Raw genomic sequence first — 15771 nt, forward strand, 5'->3', positions numbered from 1 at the left:
TAGTTATGGCTCTAGGTTCATGGCATTTGTATGAGTAAGAAATATTCGCGAGCAAACAGAGGCACGTAGATCAGATAGAAGATGGACAAGTAACTAGTATGACTGAATGGTGTAAACGGAGACGGAATAAGTTTACGGCACTAATTCCCACACACCATATATATATCTAACTCTGCTTATTCTTTTTCTAGTAATAACTGTTAAATATCGGAAACATAGTGTGTAGCTAGTTTGAGGTGCCACCTTAATTTCTCTATGGTATAAACGCACCGGCCTGCTTTTCATTCCCTTCTCTTTTACTTTCTTTCCAACTTATTAATTCCTTCACTGTCTCCTATAGGTGTAGATCTCTCGTCTATGACGAGCCATTATAGTATATATAAACAATACGTAGAATTCAATGACTATCAAAGCAAATACCAGCATGTTGGACCAACAACAAATCAATACATATAAGGAGGAGAGAAAATTGAAAAATGTAAGGAAAGGCTGTATCAGTCCTAAGTCTTATAATATCATTTCCATGATTCAATATTTCATTCGTCATCGGCTGTCTTCATGTTCTTGAGGTTGTGCTTTCCGTTTGTCGCCAATTCCTCCAACATACGATAATATTCAACTTTTTTATCAGGAGCTGCGGTGTTGAATCTGGCCGTGGCTAGCTTTGCGTGGGTGGAAAATTTCTTAAGCCAGGCTTGGAGGCCGGGGCTTTGTGGCTTGGAGTTGACTTGCAATACCACATTAAGCATCTTCGTGATAGGGTCGTACTTTCCGGCATCGATGCGGAGTGGTGTTTTGTGATCCATATTTTTTGATGGGATTATGCGCGAGCCTTCGATAACAGACTCTGTGAATTTTGAGGCTCCATTTTTTATGCCCCTGAAAACGGATTTTGTAGCGTCAATGACCTTGGACATGATGATAGGATTTTTTTCACGAACAAACAGGGCGCCTTAAATAGGGAACGAGATTTGATATTGGAAATGAGCAGGTGATCAAGAGTAGAATTTGAGTGTGATGGATTAGAGAGAGAAAAAATATTCACCATCCGGGACTTTATCAACCCTTATATGCTCTTTCCCAAGCGCCATGACAGCGCTGAACGACCGGGGCGTTAGAACAGGTAGAAAGACGTCAGTTTCAAAAGGTTGAAGGAGCCGATGAGCGATTGGATCAGGATTCATTCTACAAATAGAAATAGGGGAGCTCCTGGCTGCTCCGTCACTGCCTTCCTATGCATGAGGTTTCAACGAGTTGTTGGCATCAACTCAGCGCCTATCCTTTTGCCCAGCTGCATGCAGGTTGATGACATCCGTGCTCCTGGAAGGAGCCATGGTAGGCTGGATCTCAGTTTGCAGGGAGCAGTGTACAGTTGGCAAATGCATTGCCTAAACTATTGGTAAATAAAGTGAGAAATGCTGTGAAGCAGAGTGGAGTGGGTGCGGCGCGTATATTGTGCTATTTCTAAAAATGGAAGTTACGGAGTACGGGCCAAGTAATGATTCGCTGCCCTGGTCTAGGTAGGGGGGTACGGGAGGTAATATCACGCATTCATTGGCTCAGGACGTCAGGATAACTTAAAAGGGCGCTGTCGGGGTCACGTGTAACTTGGTGACTTAAAATAATCATTCGAAGACCAAAAACCAGGGTGGAAATAAGGACCAGTTTCATCGAATTGTGATTATGGATGTGAGATGCGGCAGGTTTCTCATCTGCCCTCTTAAAAAATTAGGTCTGCGGCCTGTTCAGCCTAGGCACACTTTACTGGCTTCTTTACAACTCGCAACTCGCAGGCTACATTATCAGACAATGTCAGGAAACACGCCTCCAACGTGTAAGTTTCACTCAATATCTCAATCAGTTTATTCTAACAACATGATCTAGCGCTCTTTGAATACACAGCTGGACGGTGGTTACACCTTGACCAACCTCAGCGTGACGCACGCTACGTTAAATTTGATTTCGAACGCCTGTGTGAGAGAGTAGTTTCACTATGTCCCTCCGCAACTTCAGTTGAAAGCTTCCAGAAACTAGAAGGCGGGTTTAGTAAAGCATTTATTGTTAAGACTGATAATGGTAAATGTGTCGTCGCCAAATTTCCCACATCTGTTGCTGGACCAGCAAGATATGTGACGAACTCCGAAGTTGCAACAATCACTTATTGTAAGAGAAGTTAGAACATTGCAAGAGATCTAATGCTAATTTACATATAGTGCAATGCCATACTAAACTACCAATTCCAACCATTCTGGACTGGAATGATGATCCAACCAACCCCATTGGCTCAGAATACATTATCATGGAGCATGCTGATGGCGTCCTACTGCAAGAGGCATGGATGAATATGCCAACAGAGAAGAAAGTAAAGTGTATTGGAGCAATCTGTACAAGCGTTTTGCCAATATCCGAACTTGACTTCCCGGCATATGGCAGCCTATATTTTGCCGATGCATCATTTCTTAAGGCTGATTCTAAGCAAATATTGGATAATGACCCCAAATACTGTATTGGGCCGCACTGTAGGGGAAGTACCTACTGGGACTGCAATGTTGGTGAGCCAAGATACTACGCATTCAAGGGACCGAATAGAGGGCCATGTAAGGTGACTTTCTTAAAAGTTCTCCTACTTGATATATTTTACCTTGTAATTAACTATCATCAACATTATAGGGCGTGATCTTTCATCATACACTGCTGCTTTGATTGATTCTGGCCTTGCAAGATTGCCACCAGCCGAGCAACCTGTTCTCTGCCGGCAGCAAGCATCCTACCAAGGCTCCGTGGATAGGCACCGGGGTCTGCTCAGAGTGGGCCAATCTGTCTTCCCTGAGCTAATACAGCACCCGGATATCTATTCTAACTCAACACCTACCATTTTCCACTCTGATCTACACAAGAGGAATATTTTTGTTTCCAAAGACGATCCTAGTATCGTGACTGGGATTATCGATTGGCAATGTGCAAGTATTGAGCCAGCATTCTATTACGCAGACCATACGCCTGATTTTGCCAAGGTGCCACTTGAAGGAGCGCCAGAGTCTACGGATGAAGCTCTCTGTAGTCAAGCCTATGAGTTAGGCTGGACCCTCCTAGCTCCACGTCTAGGAGCAACTAGAAAAATTGACGAAACACTCCTCCGGCCATTCCGCTACTGCCATAGGACGTGGAGAGACGGATTTGTACCATTCACCTGCGAGTTAATGCGACTGAGAGATGCTTGGACACAGCTTGGCTTTGCGAATAACTGCCCTATCCCGGCCTTAGATGACATGAGCTTCTATGAGGAACAGCTTGATGTCTATAATAAAATGCTGGAGTTTAGGCAGGATATGGTTGAGACGCTGGGAGTAGAAGATGATGGGTGGGTTTCTGAGAATCGCTGGGAAGGGGTAAAGAAGGCCCATCAATATTTCTATGAGACTATTATGGATAGCATGGAGAACGACAAGGACCGTGAGGAACTGAAGACAATGTGGCCATTCGATCAATGTCAGGTTCAAAATTCACCAGACGATCTCAGCCGGCCGTGAATCCCGCCAATGCTTCAAGCACTCGTGCAGCTCTTTAGACTTGAATTTGCCATAGAAATAACAGGAAATAGGGAGAGAGAGTTACAATGTTAATGAAAGACGCACTAATCTACCCGTTCGTAGACTTTTGATGCCAAGATATGCACACGTGAGATACAACTAGATCATGTGATAATAGATAAGATAAGATTAGATTCAAAACCTTATTTTGTACTTTTTCGATGCTCAGAAAGAAATTCAGCTTTCGACCAAGACTTCGACCAAATTTCATCCCCCAGATTTGTATGAGACTAGGCTGCCTTTACAAGTGTCGTGATGGCCACACAGCAACCGACCTCCCGTGCTCTTCATAGTAAGCCGCCCGTTTCCCTGAGCCTGTTTCTGTAGCCATGGGTCTAATTCGCGGGGATAATACAGCACGAATCAATGCAGACATAACCCAGCTTCTCCAGAGGTTTGAGAATATTATGGCTGCTGCGACAGTATGATAAGCCATATAATCTTCAATTTTTATTGTTCTTCCTATTTTGTTCCTAAGCAGAGGGGTATCTAGGTGAACAATCCCAGCCGCACATCCTCAGCCATTGAGTCGTACCAGTTGGACGTCGAATCAACAGCTCTTGTATGTATTCCCTGTCTTCATTTAATTTCTAGTAAATATGAAGCCCATCACCCTTATCCTACTGTCATTAAGCTCAAGGCTAACTCATATGGAATGATTAGATTCGTGCTGCCGAGGATATACTGTCCCTTACGCGCACGCTGAAAGAAACATGGCTATTTGGAAAGCTGGAGACTGTCGGTGAGGACGAGAGAGACATTCAACGACGGGAGCGGCTGGAGAAGGATGTAGAGGCCGTGAGAGATGTGATTCAACAGAGACTACAAGCAGAGTCGGAAAATCAATGATTTCTGCTGTTGTTTCCTGGCATACCATTTAATCGGGCTATAAGGTGCCTTTTAGTTAATACACAAGGAGTTAGGTGGGCGTTTGCGTGTACTTATTTAGATGATACCCCAGTGTTATTTATCAAGATATTCTCTTATTGTTGGATTATTCTTCGACTAAAATATCAGTTTGTCCGTCCAGGTAGATACGCGACTCTCTCCTATGAAGGCTTGGTCCGCTATCTATGCTGGCGAATAAATCCCTTGCGTAGTCACGAACTCCCCCGCCACATTAACACGGCAGAAGAAACATCTACGCTGCATATTGTATTGTTAATAATTTGGCTTTTATTGAGAAACTAATATCCATCACGTCGATACTACCAACAACTATCTGACCTTTCGAAATGACCAACCACTCCGAAAGTCCAAATATGCCCGCCAAACTCCCGCCCCTCACCCTCGTCGTCGCGACCACCCCAATAACAACAGCAGCCAACCCTAGCATTCGCAAGCTCGGAATTGGCAAAGGAGGCACACTACCATGGCCCAAGATAAAGACAGACATGAGGTTTTTTGCTCGCGTGACAACGCGCCCTCCACCCTCCACGAACGCATCTGGAGCACCAGTCATCAATGCTGTAATAATGGGCAGGAAGACATACGACTCGATACCAGCGAGATTTCGGCCGCTCTCCAAGAGACTTAACGTCATTATCACGCGTGATGAATCCGGTTCCGTGATGGAGCGCGCAATCGCAGACTGGAACGCGTTCAAAAACCGAGAATTGGAGAAGGGCGATAACAGCACGGCAGCGTCTACGGAGGAGCCAGATGTGATGGTGTCGAACAGCTTGGAGGCTGCACTATCTACCTTACAGAGCAGCTTTGCTTCAAGTTCCTCGTCAGAAGTGGGGGCGGGAAAGAGGCGTCTGGGAAACATATATATCATGGGAGGAAGTGAGATATACGCGTCTAGTTTACGATTAACCCCAAGCGTCCTTGGGGAGAATAATCCGTTAAGAATTATTATGACTCATGTTCGACGACGGGGGGATGCTGATACACAGTCTGATGTTGAGAGTCTGGTTAACGGGTTTGACTGCGATACTTGTTTCCCTATTGATCAACAGGGTATGAAAGAAGGGTGGAAGGAGGTGTCATCGGAGGAGCTTGGGAAATGGGTTGGTGAAGAGGTACCGCAGGATTGGATGTGGGAAGGAGACTGTGCTGTGAAGACGGTAGGGTATGAGAGGCTATGATATGCTGTTTATTTACATGAGCTTGATCCAATAGCGCCTTTGGCATGTTGGGAGCTTGAATTATAGGTATTGAAATTGGTGTACAGTTCTTGAAATTCAGTATAAATATGAAAAAGCATTTTTGGATAAAGAATCCATCTATATGCAGGTGTTGCAGTAAGAATAATAGAGATATACATAAATAGTCGGCTGGTAAGAATATGTGATAAATAACAATATTGCAAGAATAACATCACACTGAAAAAGAAGGGGGAAGAAAAGAACACCTCTAAAATGCGCAAATTCTAAGGCGAAAAATCAACGTCCCTGTAGAGCAGGGTTGTATAGATATCATAAGTAGGGTAGCGCCATCTCCCCGAAGCTGGGTATAGTGCCCTGGGAGGGGCTAAAGAAGGGCAACAACGATAATTCAAAACTAAGCAGAAAACAAAGAGAAGATCGACTAAAGTCAATAAACAGACAAGAGTCACGTCTGGATTGGCTCTCATATAACGAGTAAGCCACTTTTATGTTGAGAACGCTTGAGGTTCAGTGTATTGCGGCCGAAGCCTTTTCGGTTTCTTTCATAAACTTGACGAAAGATTTCTTATGCACTAGGCCTGCATATTGACCGTCACGAAGGACGCACATATATCGAAGGCCCAGTTTGACAAAGCATTGGTAGACCAGGTTGATAGGCGAGTGAATGTCTAGAGAGACGGGGGACTATGACGTGGAAATCCGTTAGCATGGATTGTGAACCCATAGAAAGGGGCGGTTGAATAGACTTACTGGGTCAATGTATTGAGTAAAATCAGCCACGTCCATTTCGTCGTTTTCTCGTTCTGTTAGGTAAGATGATTGCATGGACATCAAACACATCGTATCCTGCTCCGATGGTAGTTTATCAAGTGCATATTCTAGCTCTGGAGCAGGAATGAGGCCGACGAGGATGTTCTTCTTTAGTATCGGCAGCCCACCGTCGAGTTCGCCGGCCATTAAGAGAATGTCCAGTTTCTCTCGTAGCTCGGTTGCACTGACCAAAGGAGAGTTTGAGATGTCGATGACTCGATTCCTTCTGACTCGGGGCACGATATCCCCTAGCTCGATGTTGGCAATTGGGTGTAGCTTGTTGTCAAGGAATGGGTAGGAGTTCATGTCGGTTAGGAGATCGTAAATACTTAGAGGTTCGACCGCGTTGGAAACCCATTTGGCACATAATATGGCGAGGGAGAATGGAAGAACATGATCCAGACTGCCAGTCAGTTCGAAGAGGATGACAACAAGCGTCAAGCTCAGCCTGGTGACGCCGCACATGGTCGAGCCAGCAGCAATGAGGGCGTAAACACCAGGGTTAACACATGATTCTGCAATCTTAGTGCTTGGGCACTGTCCGAAGAGGAAGAAATTCGGATAATGGACGACAAAATACTGCGCAACATGGCCGACAATTCTGCCCATCAGACCGCCCACAACCATGGAGGGAACGTAGATACCAGCTGGGACCTTGATGCCAAAGGTGATAGTAGTGAGGAAGGACTTGATGATAAAAGCGATCAGGAGATACTTTATAACATCAGGAATGTCTTCCCTCGTAGGACACAGGCCGGTCCCCGCTTCAGTGTTTCCCTCATAATCACACGGACTTGCAAGCTCGAAAAGTAGCTCAGAAACCGCGAGTTTGGTATAACGGTTCCAAAAGCTGATGAGGCCGGTAATCAAGGCGACCAAGACGACCTCAAGCATTGGCCATTTCTTGATAACGGGGATACGACGGAAAGACTGTGCCCAGAGCTTTGACGCCTTGATGAAAAGAGCTCCGAAGGCTCCGCCCAGTACTCCGAGAAGCATGAATATGGCGAGCTCAAATATCTCCCAGTCCGATACGTAGCGAACTTGGAAGAGAACAATTTTGCCGGTCTGGTATGGGTTGAGGAATTTGAGAGAAAGAGCAGCGGCCTGGAAACGACGTTAGAGAGTGCGGTTTATGAACATCCAATGAAGGGTGAATCCTTACAATACAGCAAAAGAATGTCCTGAATAGGGTCTTTGGAGGGAAGTAGTAGCTTAGGCTGGTTAGCTTTGAGGATAGGTCAATATGTTTCGAATAGAGCATACATACCTAACTTCCTCCAGACTGAAGAGAACACCTCCGATGGGAGCTCCAAAGGCAACGGCAACACCACTGGCAGCACTGGCACTCAACACCTCTCGCCTTTTTCCATCATTGTAGTGGTACTTGGAGAAGAGCCGGCAACAAATGTTACCGATACAGGTGGCGATGTGGACATAGGGGCCTTCCTTTCCAACACTCAACCCTGATGCAACACTTAGAACTAGAGCAAGAGTCTTGACGACGAGAGTCTGAAATCCCAAGTATCCATGTAGTATGAATCCAGAGAGGATGACCTTTACTTCCGCAACACCGCTTCCGGCGGCGGAGTAGTATACCATAGGCGGTGGGACTGCATCTTGGACAGGCCGGACGTCGAGATTTGTCTTGCTGGGGGGTGATGATTCGTCCGACGATGAGCTGGCAACAGCACCAAAGTCCTCATCCAAAGTCGTGAGAGAAATCGAGGACGGGACGACAGTTTTGGTAAGCAGTGTAAGGGTGCACGATGCAGCTGCTAGTAACACAGCCCAGAAAACAAAGGCGCCAAAGTCGATCCACATACGGTCAATTGTGGATGACTCTAGTATTTCCGACCATGAACGCCACGCCGTGCAATGTTCTGAAGGACAGCAGTGCTTCTTGCTCATGAACCAGTTGTTGCTGCAGAATCCTTCTTTCAAATCATATATGACGATCTCGGTGACGTCGACAAAGTAGGCGACACAGGCCGTAAGGAGGCCGATTATAGCAACCAGAACCCAGCCCTGGGCGCCATCGAACCAGGCCAGGAGCTTTCCACGTATATCACGTCGACTCCGGAGCTCTCGCAACCGTATCCCATCGGCAATGGTATCGTGCACCCAGTCTGTAGAGGTGAACTGGTCGTACCAGACCCGGTCATCAGAGTAAGGCGCAGTATTCAGGGGCCTCGTCGGTTCACGATCTGGCTCTGCAGGTAAAGATTCAGTCCTGTTGGGAGCAAACCTGACTACCTGCGAGTTCGCACGACTGTGGCTCTTGGACATGCGCAGGCTGCCGGCCGTGCTGTTGTGCCGAAAGAACGCATCAGGGCGTGGAGAGGCAGCAGGGTTAGTGCTGTAACCGCGCTGGTGCTGGCTGCTGGCGTCTAGCAGGCTAGTCCTCTCGTCCATGTCTCGTCGTTGGATGCTAAATCGGATATCGGGCAGACGAGGGGTGCTGTCATGCCGGTACGCTGTAGGCGAGGGAGGTGATGTTACCGGCAAGGCCCTCGAGCCAGGGTTATCACTGCTAGCGCCATCACCACCAGCTCCTCTGCCTCCTTCATCTGTGTTCGAGCGGACCACTCGAGCCATGTTTCGAGACTCCAACAAGAAGTATAAAACGTATACACGTGAGGACCGTTAGGTTCTAAATTCTATTGATCAAATGTCAGTTCGGACGGTCGATTGGCAGGCTCTATTTGTAGGGGTGTTCATAAGGTCAATCTCAAGGGTCAGATGAGTTACGGTCAGGCAGTTGACCGGGGAAAGACAACTACAGGACAAGGCCTGGACAGCCCCGAAACTCTTTGAAACGGCACGATTGAGCATCTGCCGCGTCTGTGGCCACCGGCCAAGGGAACGCAGTAGATCATTCATCTTGTACGGGATTTAAAAGCTTCTACTTACATCTCATCCATGAAGCAGCTTCCGGTAACCGAACGAGGAGAAGAGAGAGCGACGATGAGGGTCAACGGGGGGCGCAAGGCGACCAACGGCATCATCTGACACCGGCAGGCAAACCCCTTTTTTGGCCCAAAAGGAACAAGAAGACGAGATGGAGCAAAAGAAAAGGAAAAAGCGAAAGACGAAGACGAAGAAGAAGAAGAAACGAAGAAAGTCCCGGTCACGTGGGAGTCGCTTTTTCTTCTTTTGCTTTCTCATATTTTGGGCTTGCAGCAAACCAGCATCAAAACACGAGGTAGAAAAGACCATGATTGAGACTTACAGAAAGATGAAGAAGACCCACGTCACATTATTTGGCGCAGAAAGCATGGGCGAACGGAAGGACATCCGCAAGGTTCCTAGTGTGTGTTTAGTTGACCAGTAAGCCAGCAGACTAACTAGCTAACGCCTTGGATAAGCCTGTTGAGAAACCAGCTAATCGATTACAAGGCAGGGCAGCTCAGTTATATCATTCAATATTTCCACTCCGCAAGGCTTTTGAAGGTGGTTGTGGGCTGCTATTTTGACAGGGAACACCTCAGCAGACGATCATATATGTATATGCTATATCCATGCTATAACATGCAGTGTGATGATTATATATATGGAATGTACCTGCGGACAAGGATGCTTTTTTTCTCGTGCAACACCACAAAAGACACGGACTGCCCTCTGAAGCTGCCGGAGAAGGATGTTCTATATTACAAGTCAGACGCATGGGATGACGTGCAGCCCAGCAGTCTGGGGAAAGATGACAAACCCCTGCTCGGAGATGGTGGACAGCACAGCAAGCTGTAGCCCATCGCAGTCGAGATACCCCGCTGCAGGACCAGGAGCCTTGTCGATCATCCATGCAGGTGGCCCTGCTGATATTCAGTCGGGCCTGATATTTTGTTGGTAGAGGCAAGCGAACAAGCATTTCGATAGTTTGCCATGCTGGATACTATGTATTACTTGAGGCACGGACTGGTCTAGAGCTCGACGCCTCGGACAGGTACTGTGAATCTACCTTATCTTGGTCTAAACGGTCGATGGACGACATCACCGGTTTGAACGGTTTATTCACCGGTCCTCTGACTAGTTAGCTGTTGGGAGTTGGGGATTCTACCGCTCCGATACGACCTTGAGCTGCACCCCGAACAAAGACATAGATGGTCACGCTCATTTCTTGCAACCGAGACATGGAAGCATCCTCCGGGGAAGTGGTCATAGTCCATGGAGGCGTATATAGCCATGCTCGTCGGTTACAGATCGAAAGGGGGGCCACCGTCCAACCCAAGCTATACATCGAATCTACTACCACTCTCGTGGTCGAAAAGAGGATGTGTCGGGTTACACGGCAGAGTCCAGCTTCTGTATACTACCTCATCTCAGGGGGGGGGGCTCTTGCTTCCTATCGACTCTCTCAGCGGACAGTATAAGTTGGATGTTTGATCCCAGTGTCATCACAATGCGCATTTCGTCTGATATTTCAGTCTCAAGTCTATAATACTATTGGCAATATACTCATCCTAAAGCCATTCATCCATCTACCCTTCCCTCCTATATCAGCCTTGACCGTGAAGATGCTATTATATAGTACTTCCAATATAAAGGTAGGTCTACTCTCGACGTCTCTCTCTAGTAAATAAAGGCACATCTTAATGTCCCTGACGGACTTTATTTAACCCGTCAACCTAAAGCAAAAATATCTCTCGTTCCTTTTTCCTCATGTTTGTTCCTGTTCAAACTTCATCCACGGGTCGAAGTCGAGTGATGCCAGCCAGCCCATGATTTTTTACTTCGTTCTGTCTTAGAATATCGATACCACTTGTCACTGTTATGCATGAGTTCTCTATGATATATAGTCTCGTTTTGCTCTACCTTGATGGTTCTTGAACATACACAGCTATACCAGACACTGTTCTAAATCTACAAGCTATCATATATAGTCGACGGCCCTTCTGCCTCTCGTCCTGATACTGGGACTTGTCATGACTACAGAGATGTCCTTTGCCCAAGGCTACGTCCAGGCGAATTCATACATTCCCTACGACCAAATCCTTCTCTTTGGAGACTCGATAACCCAGTTCTCGGAATATCAGGGCCGTGGGTTTGCTTTTTCGCCACAGCTACAAGACGGTCAGTTTAGTTATTCCTGATAGATGTATACAATTCTCTTCTGACGCTTGTATAGACTATGTTCGAAAACTAGATGTCCTCAACCGTGGATTCAGGTACGGAAAAGGGATTCTAGTGGTTCTTTGAATTGCTACAATTCATCGTGCTTATCTGGTACTGTAGCGGATACACATCCTCGCAGGGCTTGAATGTGCTGCCTCAGTTCTTCCCGCCGCCTTATGTCGCCAAAGTTCGCATGATGGTGAGTGTATCGCTATGCTCTGCTCTACCAAGAGGTTTTCTCCCAAGCTAACTGGATAGACTGTATTCTTCGGTGCTAATGATGCCGTCCTCCCACCAGGGGACCAGCATGTACCCCTGGATAAATATCGAGAGAACCTGAAGGCCATCATCCAGCACCCCGTAGTTCGCAGAGGAGGCACCAAGGTCGTCCTCCTTACTCCACCACCAGTCAACGAGTATCAGCTCACAGCGTTCGACCTTTCAAAGGGAGTCACCCCCTTATCACGCTCAGCCAACAATACCAAGCTGTACGCCGATGCCTGTCGTGAGGTCGGCCAGTCTCTAAATGTTGCTATTGCCGATATCTGGTCTGCATTTATGAAAGAGGCCGGCTGGGTTGACGGCCAGCCAATTGCAGGGTCAAAGAACGTCCCTGAGAATTCAAAGCTGGCCTCCCTGCTAGTCGATGGTGAGCCCATACTCTGAGGGTATCTCTTTCTACCAGCGTTAACCTGTTATAGGCCTCCATTTCACCGGCGATGGATACAAAGTCATGTACAACGAAGTTCTCAGGGCCATCCGGGAATCCTACCCCGATGAAGCCCCTGAGAAACAACCTGTCCATTTCCCGCCGTATCAATTAGCCGAAGACGCATAGCTGCGACTCTTTCTAGACCATATATACTGAGGAGCGATGTGTTTCTTTGGAGTTTTGGCATATGCAGCCGCTCGCAAACAAGAGGCCATGACGCCCTCTCTGGTGCTTATATGCATACATATATAAACAGCCTCCCGGGCACCCTTAGTCCTGAAATAATGAGATGCTGTACATTCGGTTTCAGATTTCAGATAAAGCATTGTCCGTATGTAACAATCCCCAGCTCTCCCTTGCTAGTAAACCCGGCCAAAGCCCATAAGAGACTAAGACAGGCTGTGTAAGAGAGAGAAACAGTGAGTGTTCTTCATGTAAAACCGGCTTGTATAAGGTGGAAATAAATTTAGATATAGATTAAACCATTACATAAAAAAGTTGGTTTATCGAAGACTTCAAAACTCCATCTCGGCTACATCGAAACACCAACAAGCAGCAATTCCACAGAAGAAAACCGCCTTTGTCCAAGGAGTGAAAGATAGCGTCTGATCTCGAATCGCCCTTTAGCCACTCGCCTGTTACACCGAGCTGCGGTCATCTACCAAATAACCAGCTAAAAACGACCAAACCGCATCCACTGCATCGAGAACCAGGACGGCGACCTCGAACAGCCAACTCAGCTCCCCGTTCGATCCTTGCGCCGTCTACCATAATACAAACCGTTTATCCTTCTTCATCTCTTCGCTGACTGCTAGAGGTTGCCGAATTCGCGTTTATCTACCACCATCGCCACAGTGTCGCTCTCCTCTGAGGGGCTTCGTTCTACCAACGCCATCCGATCGAACGTTCAGCGCGAGACCAAAAAAACGCCCTTAATAGATATACACTTTTCTATTTGGCTATTTACTAGGCTGGTTGTGTATTCTACGGCTGATTGAGCAAGTTCTGGCGGCCACTGGCTTCTTGCACTTCATACGGAAACGAACACTTTGCAGAAACAGCAAGCAAAGGCGTGTGGCTACATAACTTGGGAGGAGAACGCATTTTGGCCCCGGTGGGCTATCCCGCCATCAGGCTACGCTCTCAAGTGAATATACAGTGAAGGACGAGAGTTATTTTGCTACATTACCGCTGCCTGGGGCCTTGATACACTTGGGATATTCAACTTGTCTAGAGAAAGAGGGGGGTCTAAAGGCTTAACTGTCTTTAGTAGCGGAGTGAATTATATGGTCTGCGGCTAGTACTGGAGCCGTGCAGCATTATTGCTATACCTGCTGCCAGCAAGGGAGGAAAACCCGTGTTGTCCGGCTCGTTGCTCTGCGCATTTTACGCGCGTGCCGGATGGTTGCTGTAGGGTTGGCAGCCCATACTCGTTCCTCGACCCTTGACGTCGCCATACTGTCTTTTAGAGAAACGTCGGGCTTGAACTTGACGGTAGTGATTGAAGGAGGCGGTGCCATTGGCGGGAGATGGATGCACAATATCCCTTTGCTACAAGAGAAGATATCTGGCGAGTACACGAAGAAGTGAAGGACTTGTGCGCTACACAGGCCGAACACTCGGAACGGCTGGCTAAGTTGGAACGTAGGAAGGAAGATGATGCTAAGATGAAAAGTCTCTGGAGTCCATTCTCACCTATCCCTTCAAGTGCTAGCCATGGAAACCAAGGTGAGTTCATCCCCATTGCATGCACTGTATCCATGCCTGGCTACGTATTGAAATTGTGGACCAATACTGATTGTCGCCCCTAGAAACTGTGTTTAATGCAGCTGCTGAACCTTTCAAGGGGTTTGACCAGGCCCATCATGGACTGGGAACGCATATAAACATGGATCACGAGGATGAACCCAGGCGTGGCGCCTCGAGGGCGAATAGCGTGCGCTTTGACGAGAGCGCGATGCATGGATATAATAGCCATGGAAACCGCTCTGCGGCCGAGCTTGCGCCAGCCCGTACAGGGAGTGGGATGGGAGCCCACCCACTCACTGAACGATCCTATTCCCATCGATCTGATGGGAGGCAGAGCTCTTCTGGTCATTCACATCACTCAGTGCGTACGTATAGTCTGGAGACTTCTCGGGTTGAGAGTTCCTCCTCAACTACAACTCCTGCCAGCCAACATCCTTCCTTTGGACCCCCTCCAGGCCTCTTCATCCTTGGCCCTGTTCCCTGCATCATCAGATGCTGGCTTACAACTAGCTTTTCCAACGATTCCCTGCTTTACGCCGCAATCTGTACCGGCTCTTATTCATCTGCGGTGTCCTATCCGTTGATACAAAATCTGGGTCTGGAGGACGATATCACGGTGGAAGATGGTGCACGCACCATTAAACTGCCTGTATATTTCCCGGAGGCCAGTGTCTGCCAGTCATCTTCGCGCAGCTCCAGTCCTGAACCTCATCTTCCAGCTTTGACCGTTCGATTCTTCGTCCGTGAAATAGACCAGGAAGACCATAAAGCCATTCCTATTTTTATAGGGAGTGATGTCCTTCGGGTTCATAATGCAGATATACTCTTTTCTCAAGATAAGATGTACGTTGTTGATGATGCAAGAAATAGAATTTCTATTCCTCTGGTTCGACCTGAAGACCACGAATCTTTCCGGTGCCTGGTGACCATGCCGGATAAATCCTTATCCCAGACTCAAAAATCCAAACCTACAGAGAAACCCAGTGTTCCAGAAGCCAGCAGTCCTCATACAGAACAAACAGCCGGCGTCATCGGTCATCGACCTAGTCTTAGTCAACGCCAGCCGTCGAAATCTGCGCTCTCTCTAAGGACGTCTGAGGCTCTGACTGACCACGACAAGGACCGCTCCTCTCGCGCTGTTAGTGACTCGGAGGATACCAGCTTCGACATAGTCAATCCCAAATCTGCTACCAGTGAGAAATCGCAAAGTAGGCCGAGTACTAAGAGTGACGAAGGAAGTGGACACTGGGGTTCATGGAGACGTGACGCAGCTCCCCCTACCTCCACTACCAAGCCAGACCAGCCAGCATCATATGTTGCCGTATCCCAGCGCCCTGCCGCTAGACGTAATATGAAAGTGTTAAAGCCTACCAAGACGCTTACACGATCCACCACAAGTAACGGCCCAATCGGCATGGCCCAGGTTTCTAGTGCTGATCGCCCGTCCAGTGACGGTACCTTCGCCTCCAGACCAACCAGATCAACCAGCGGCGAGAACGGAGACGTTCGGAACTCCATACATCATCATTCAAGCGCTCCATGGCCTGGGAAGTCCAGACCAAGTAATAATCCGATTGGCGGAGCGTCTGCGTTCGGATGGCTGAATACACAACAGAAACCGAACTCCACGACTCACGCTGACTGAGCTTTCAAATCCCGAGTACGAGTATGACTTTTCATTGATGGC

General features: G+C 47.6%; 8 protein-coding genes across 8 annotated transcripts; 6 read left to right on the forward strand and 2 right to left on the reverse strand.

Annotated features, from left to right (window-relative positions):
- Window positions 1–536: 536 nt before the first annotated feature.
- Window positions 537–1091, reverse strand: MCYG_04416 (conserved hypothetical protein; the record flags this gene model as incomplete). The annotated part of the gene is made up of 2 exons (XM_002846633.1): window positions 537–952; window positions 1046–1091. The coding sequence occupies 2 exons, from the start codon at window positions 1089–1091 to the stop codon at window positions 537–539; spliced, it is 462 nt and encodes a 153-aa protein (XP_002846679.1).
- Window positions 1092–1809: 718 nt separating this feature from the next.
- Window positions 1810–3530, forward strand: MCYG_04417 (conserved hypothetical protein; the record flags this gene model as incomplete). Its single annotated transcript, XM_002846634.1, has 4 exons — window positions 1810–1834; window positions 1885–2163; window positions 2214–2597; window positions 2671–3530. The coding sequence occupies 4 exons, from the start codon at window positions 1810–1812 to the stop codon at window positions 3528–3530; spliced, it is 1548 nt and encodes a 515-aa protein (XP_002846680.1).
- A 315-nt stretch (window positions 3531–3845) lies between these two features.
- On the forward strand, window positions 3846–4439 carry MCYG_04418 (conserved hypothetical protein; the record flags this gene model as incomplete). Its single annotated transcript, XM_002846635.1, has 4 exons — window positions 3846–3882; window positions 3948–4012; window positions 4084–4152; window positions 4254–4439. 4 exons carry the CDS (start codon window positions 3846–3848, stop codon window positions 4437–4439), a joined length of 357 nt encoding a protein of 118 aa, XP_002846681.1.
- A 413-nt stretch (window positions 4440–4852) lies between these two features.
- On the forward strand, window positions 4853–5680 carry MCYG_04419 (dihydrofolate reductase; the record flags this gene model as incomplete). Its single annotated transcript, XM_002846636.1, has 1 exon — window positions 4853–5680. The coding sequence occupies one exon, from the start codon at window positions 4853–4855 to the stop codon at window positions 5678–5680; it is 828 nt and encodes a 275-aa protein (XP_002846682.1).
- A 528-nt stretch (window positions 5681–6208) lies between these two features.
- Window positions 6209–9109, reverse strand: MCYG_04420 (chloride channel protein 3; the record flags this gene model as incomplete). The annotated part of the gene is made up of 4 exons (XM_002846637.1): window positions 6209–6385; window positions 6452–7618; window positions 7677–7725; window positions 7782–9109. 4 exons carry the CDS (start codon window positions 9107–9109, stop codon window positions 6209–6211), a joined length of 2721 nt encoding a protein of 906 aa, XP_002846683.1.
- A 619-nt stretch (window positions 9110–9728) lies between these two features.
- MCYG_04421 (uncharacterized protein) lies at window positions 9729–10258 on the forward strand (the record flags this gene model as incomplete). The annotated part of the gene is made up of 2 exons (XM_002846638.1): window positions 9729–9824; window positions 9896–10258. The coding sequence occupies 2 exons, from the start codon at window positions 9729–9731 to the stop codon at window positions 10256–10258; spliced, it is 459 nt and encodes a 152-aa protein (XP_002846684.1).
- A 1175-nt stretch (window positions 10259–11433) lies between these two features.
- Window positions 11434–12461, forward strand: MCYG_04422 (GDSL Lipase/Acylhydrolase family protein; the record flags this gene model as incomplete). Its single annotated transcript, XM_002846639.1, has 5 exons — window positions 11434–11581; window positions 11637–11676; window positions 11744–11822; window positions 11930–12272; window positions 12325–12461. The coding sequence occupies 5 exons, from the start codon at window positions 11434–11436 to the stop codon at window positions 12459–12461; spliced, it is 747 nt and encodes a 248-aa protein (XP_002846685.1).
- A 1403-nt stretch (window positions 12462–13864) lies between these two features.
- On the forward strand, window positions 13865–15729 carry MCYG_04423 (conserved hypothetical protein; the record flags this gene model as incomplete). The annotated part of the gene is made up of 2 exons (XM_002846640.1): window positions 13865–14063; window positions 14147–15729. The coding sequence occupies 2 exons, from the start codon at window positions 13865–13867 to the stop codon at window positions 15727–15729; spliced, it is 1782 nt and encodes a 593-aa protein (XP_002846686.1).
- Window positions 15730–15771: the final 42 nt, after the last annotated feature.

The sequence above is a fragment of the Microsporum canis genome, genomic scaffold (genome assembly GCF_000151145.1).
Source record: "Microsporum canis CBS 113480 supercont1.4 genomic scaffold, whole genome shotgun sequence".
NCBI lineage: Eukaryota > Fungi > Ascomycota > Eurotiomycetes > Onygenales > Arthrodermataceae > Microsporum > Microsporum canis.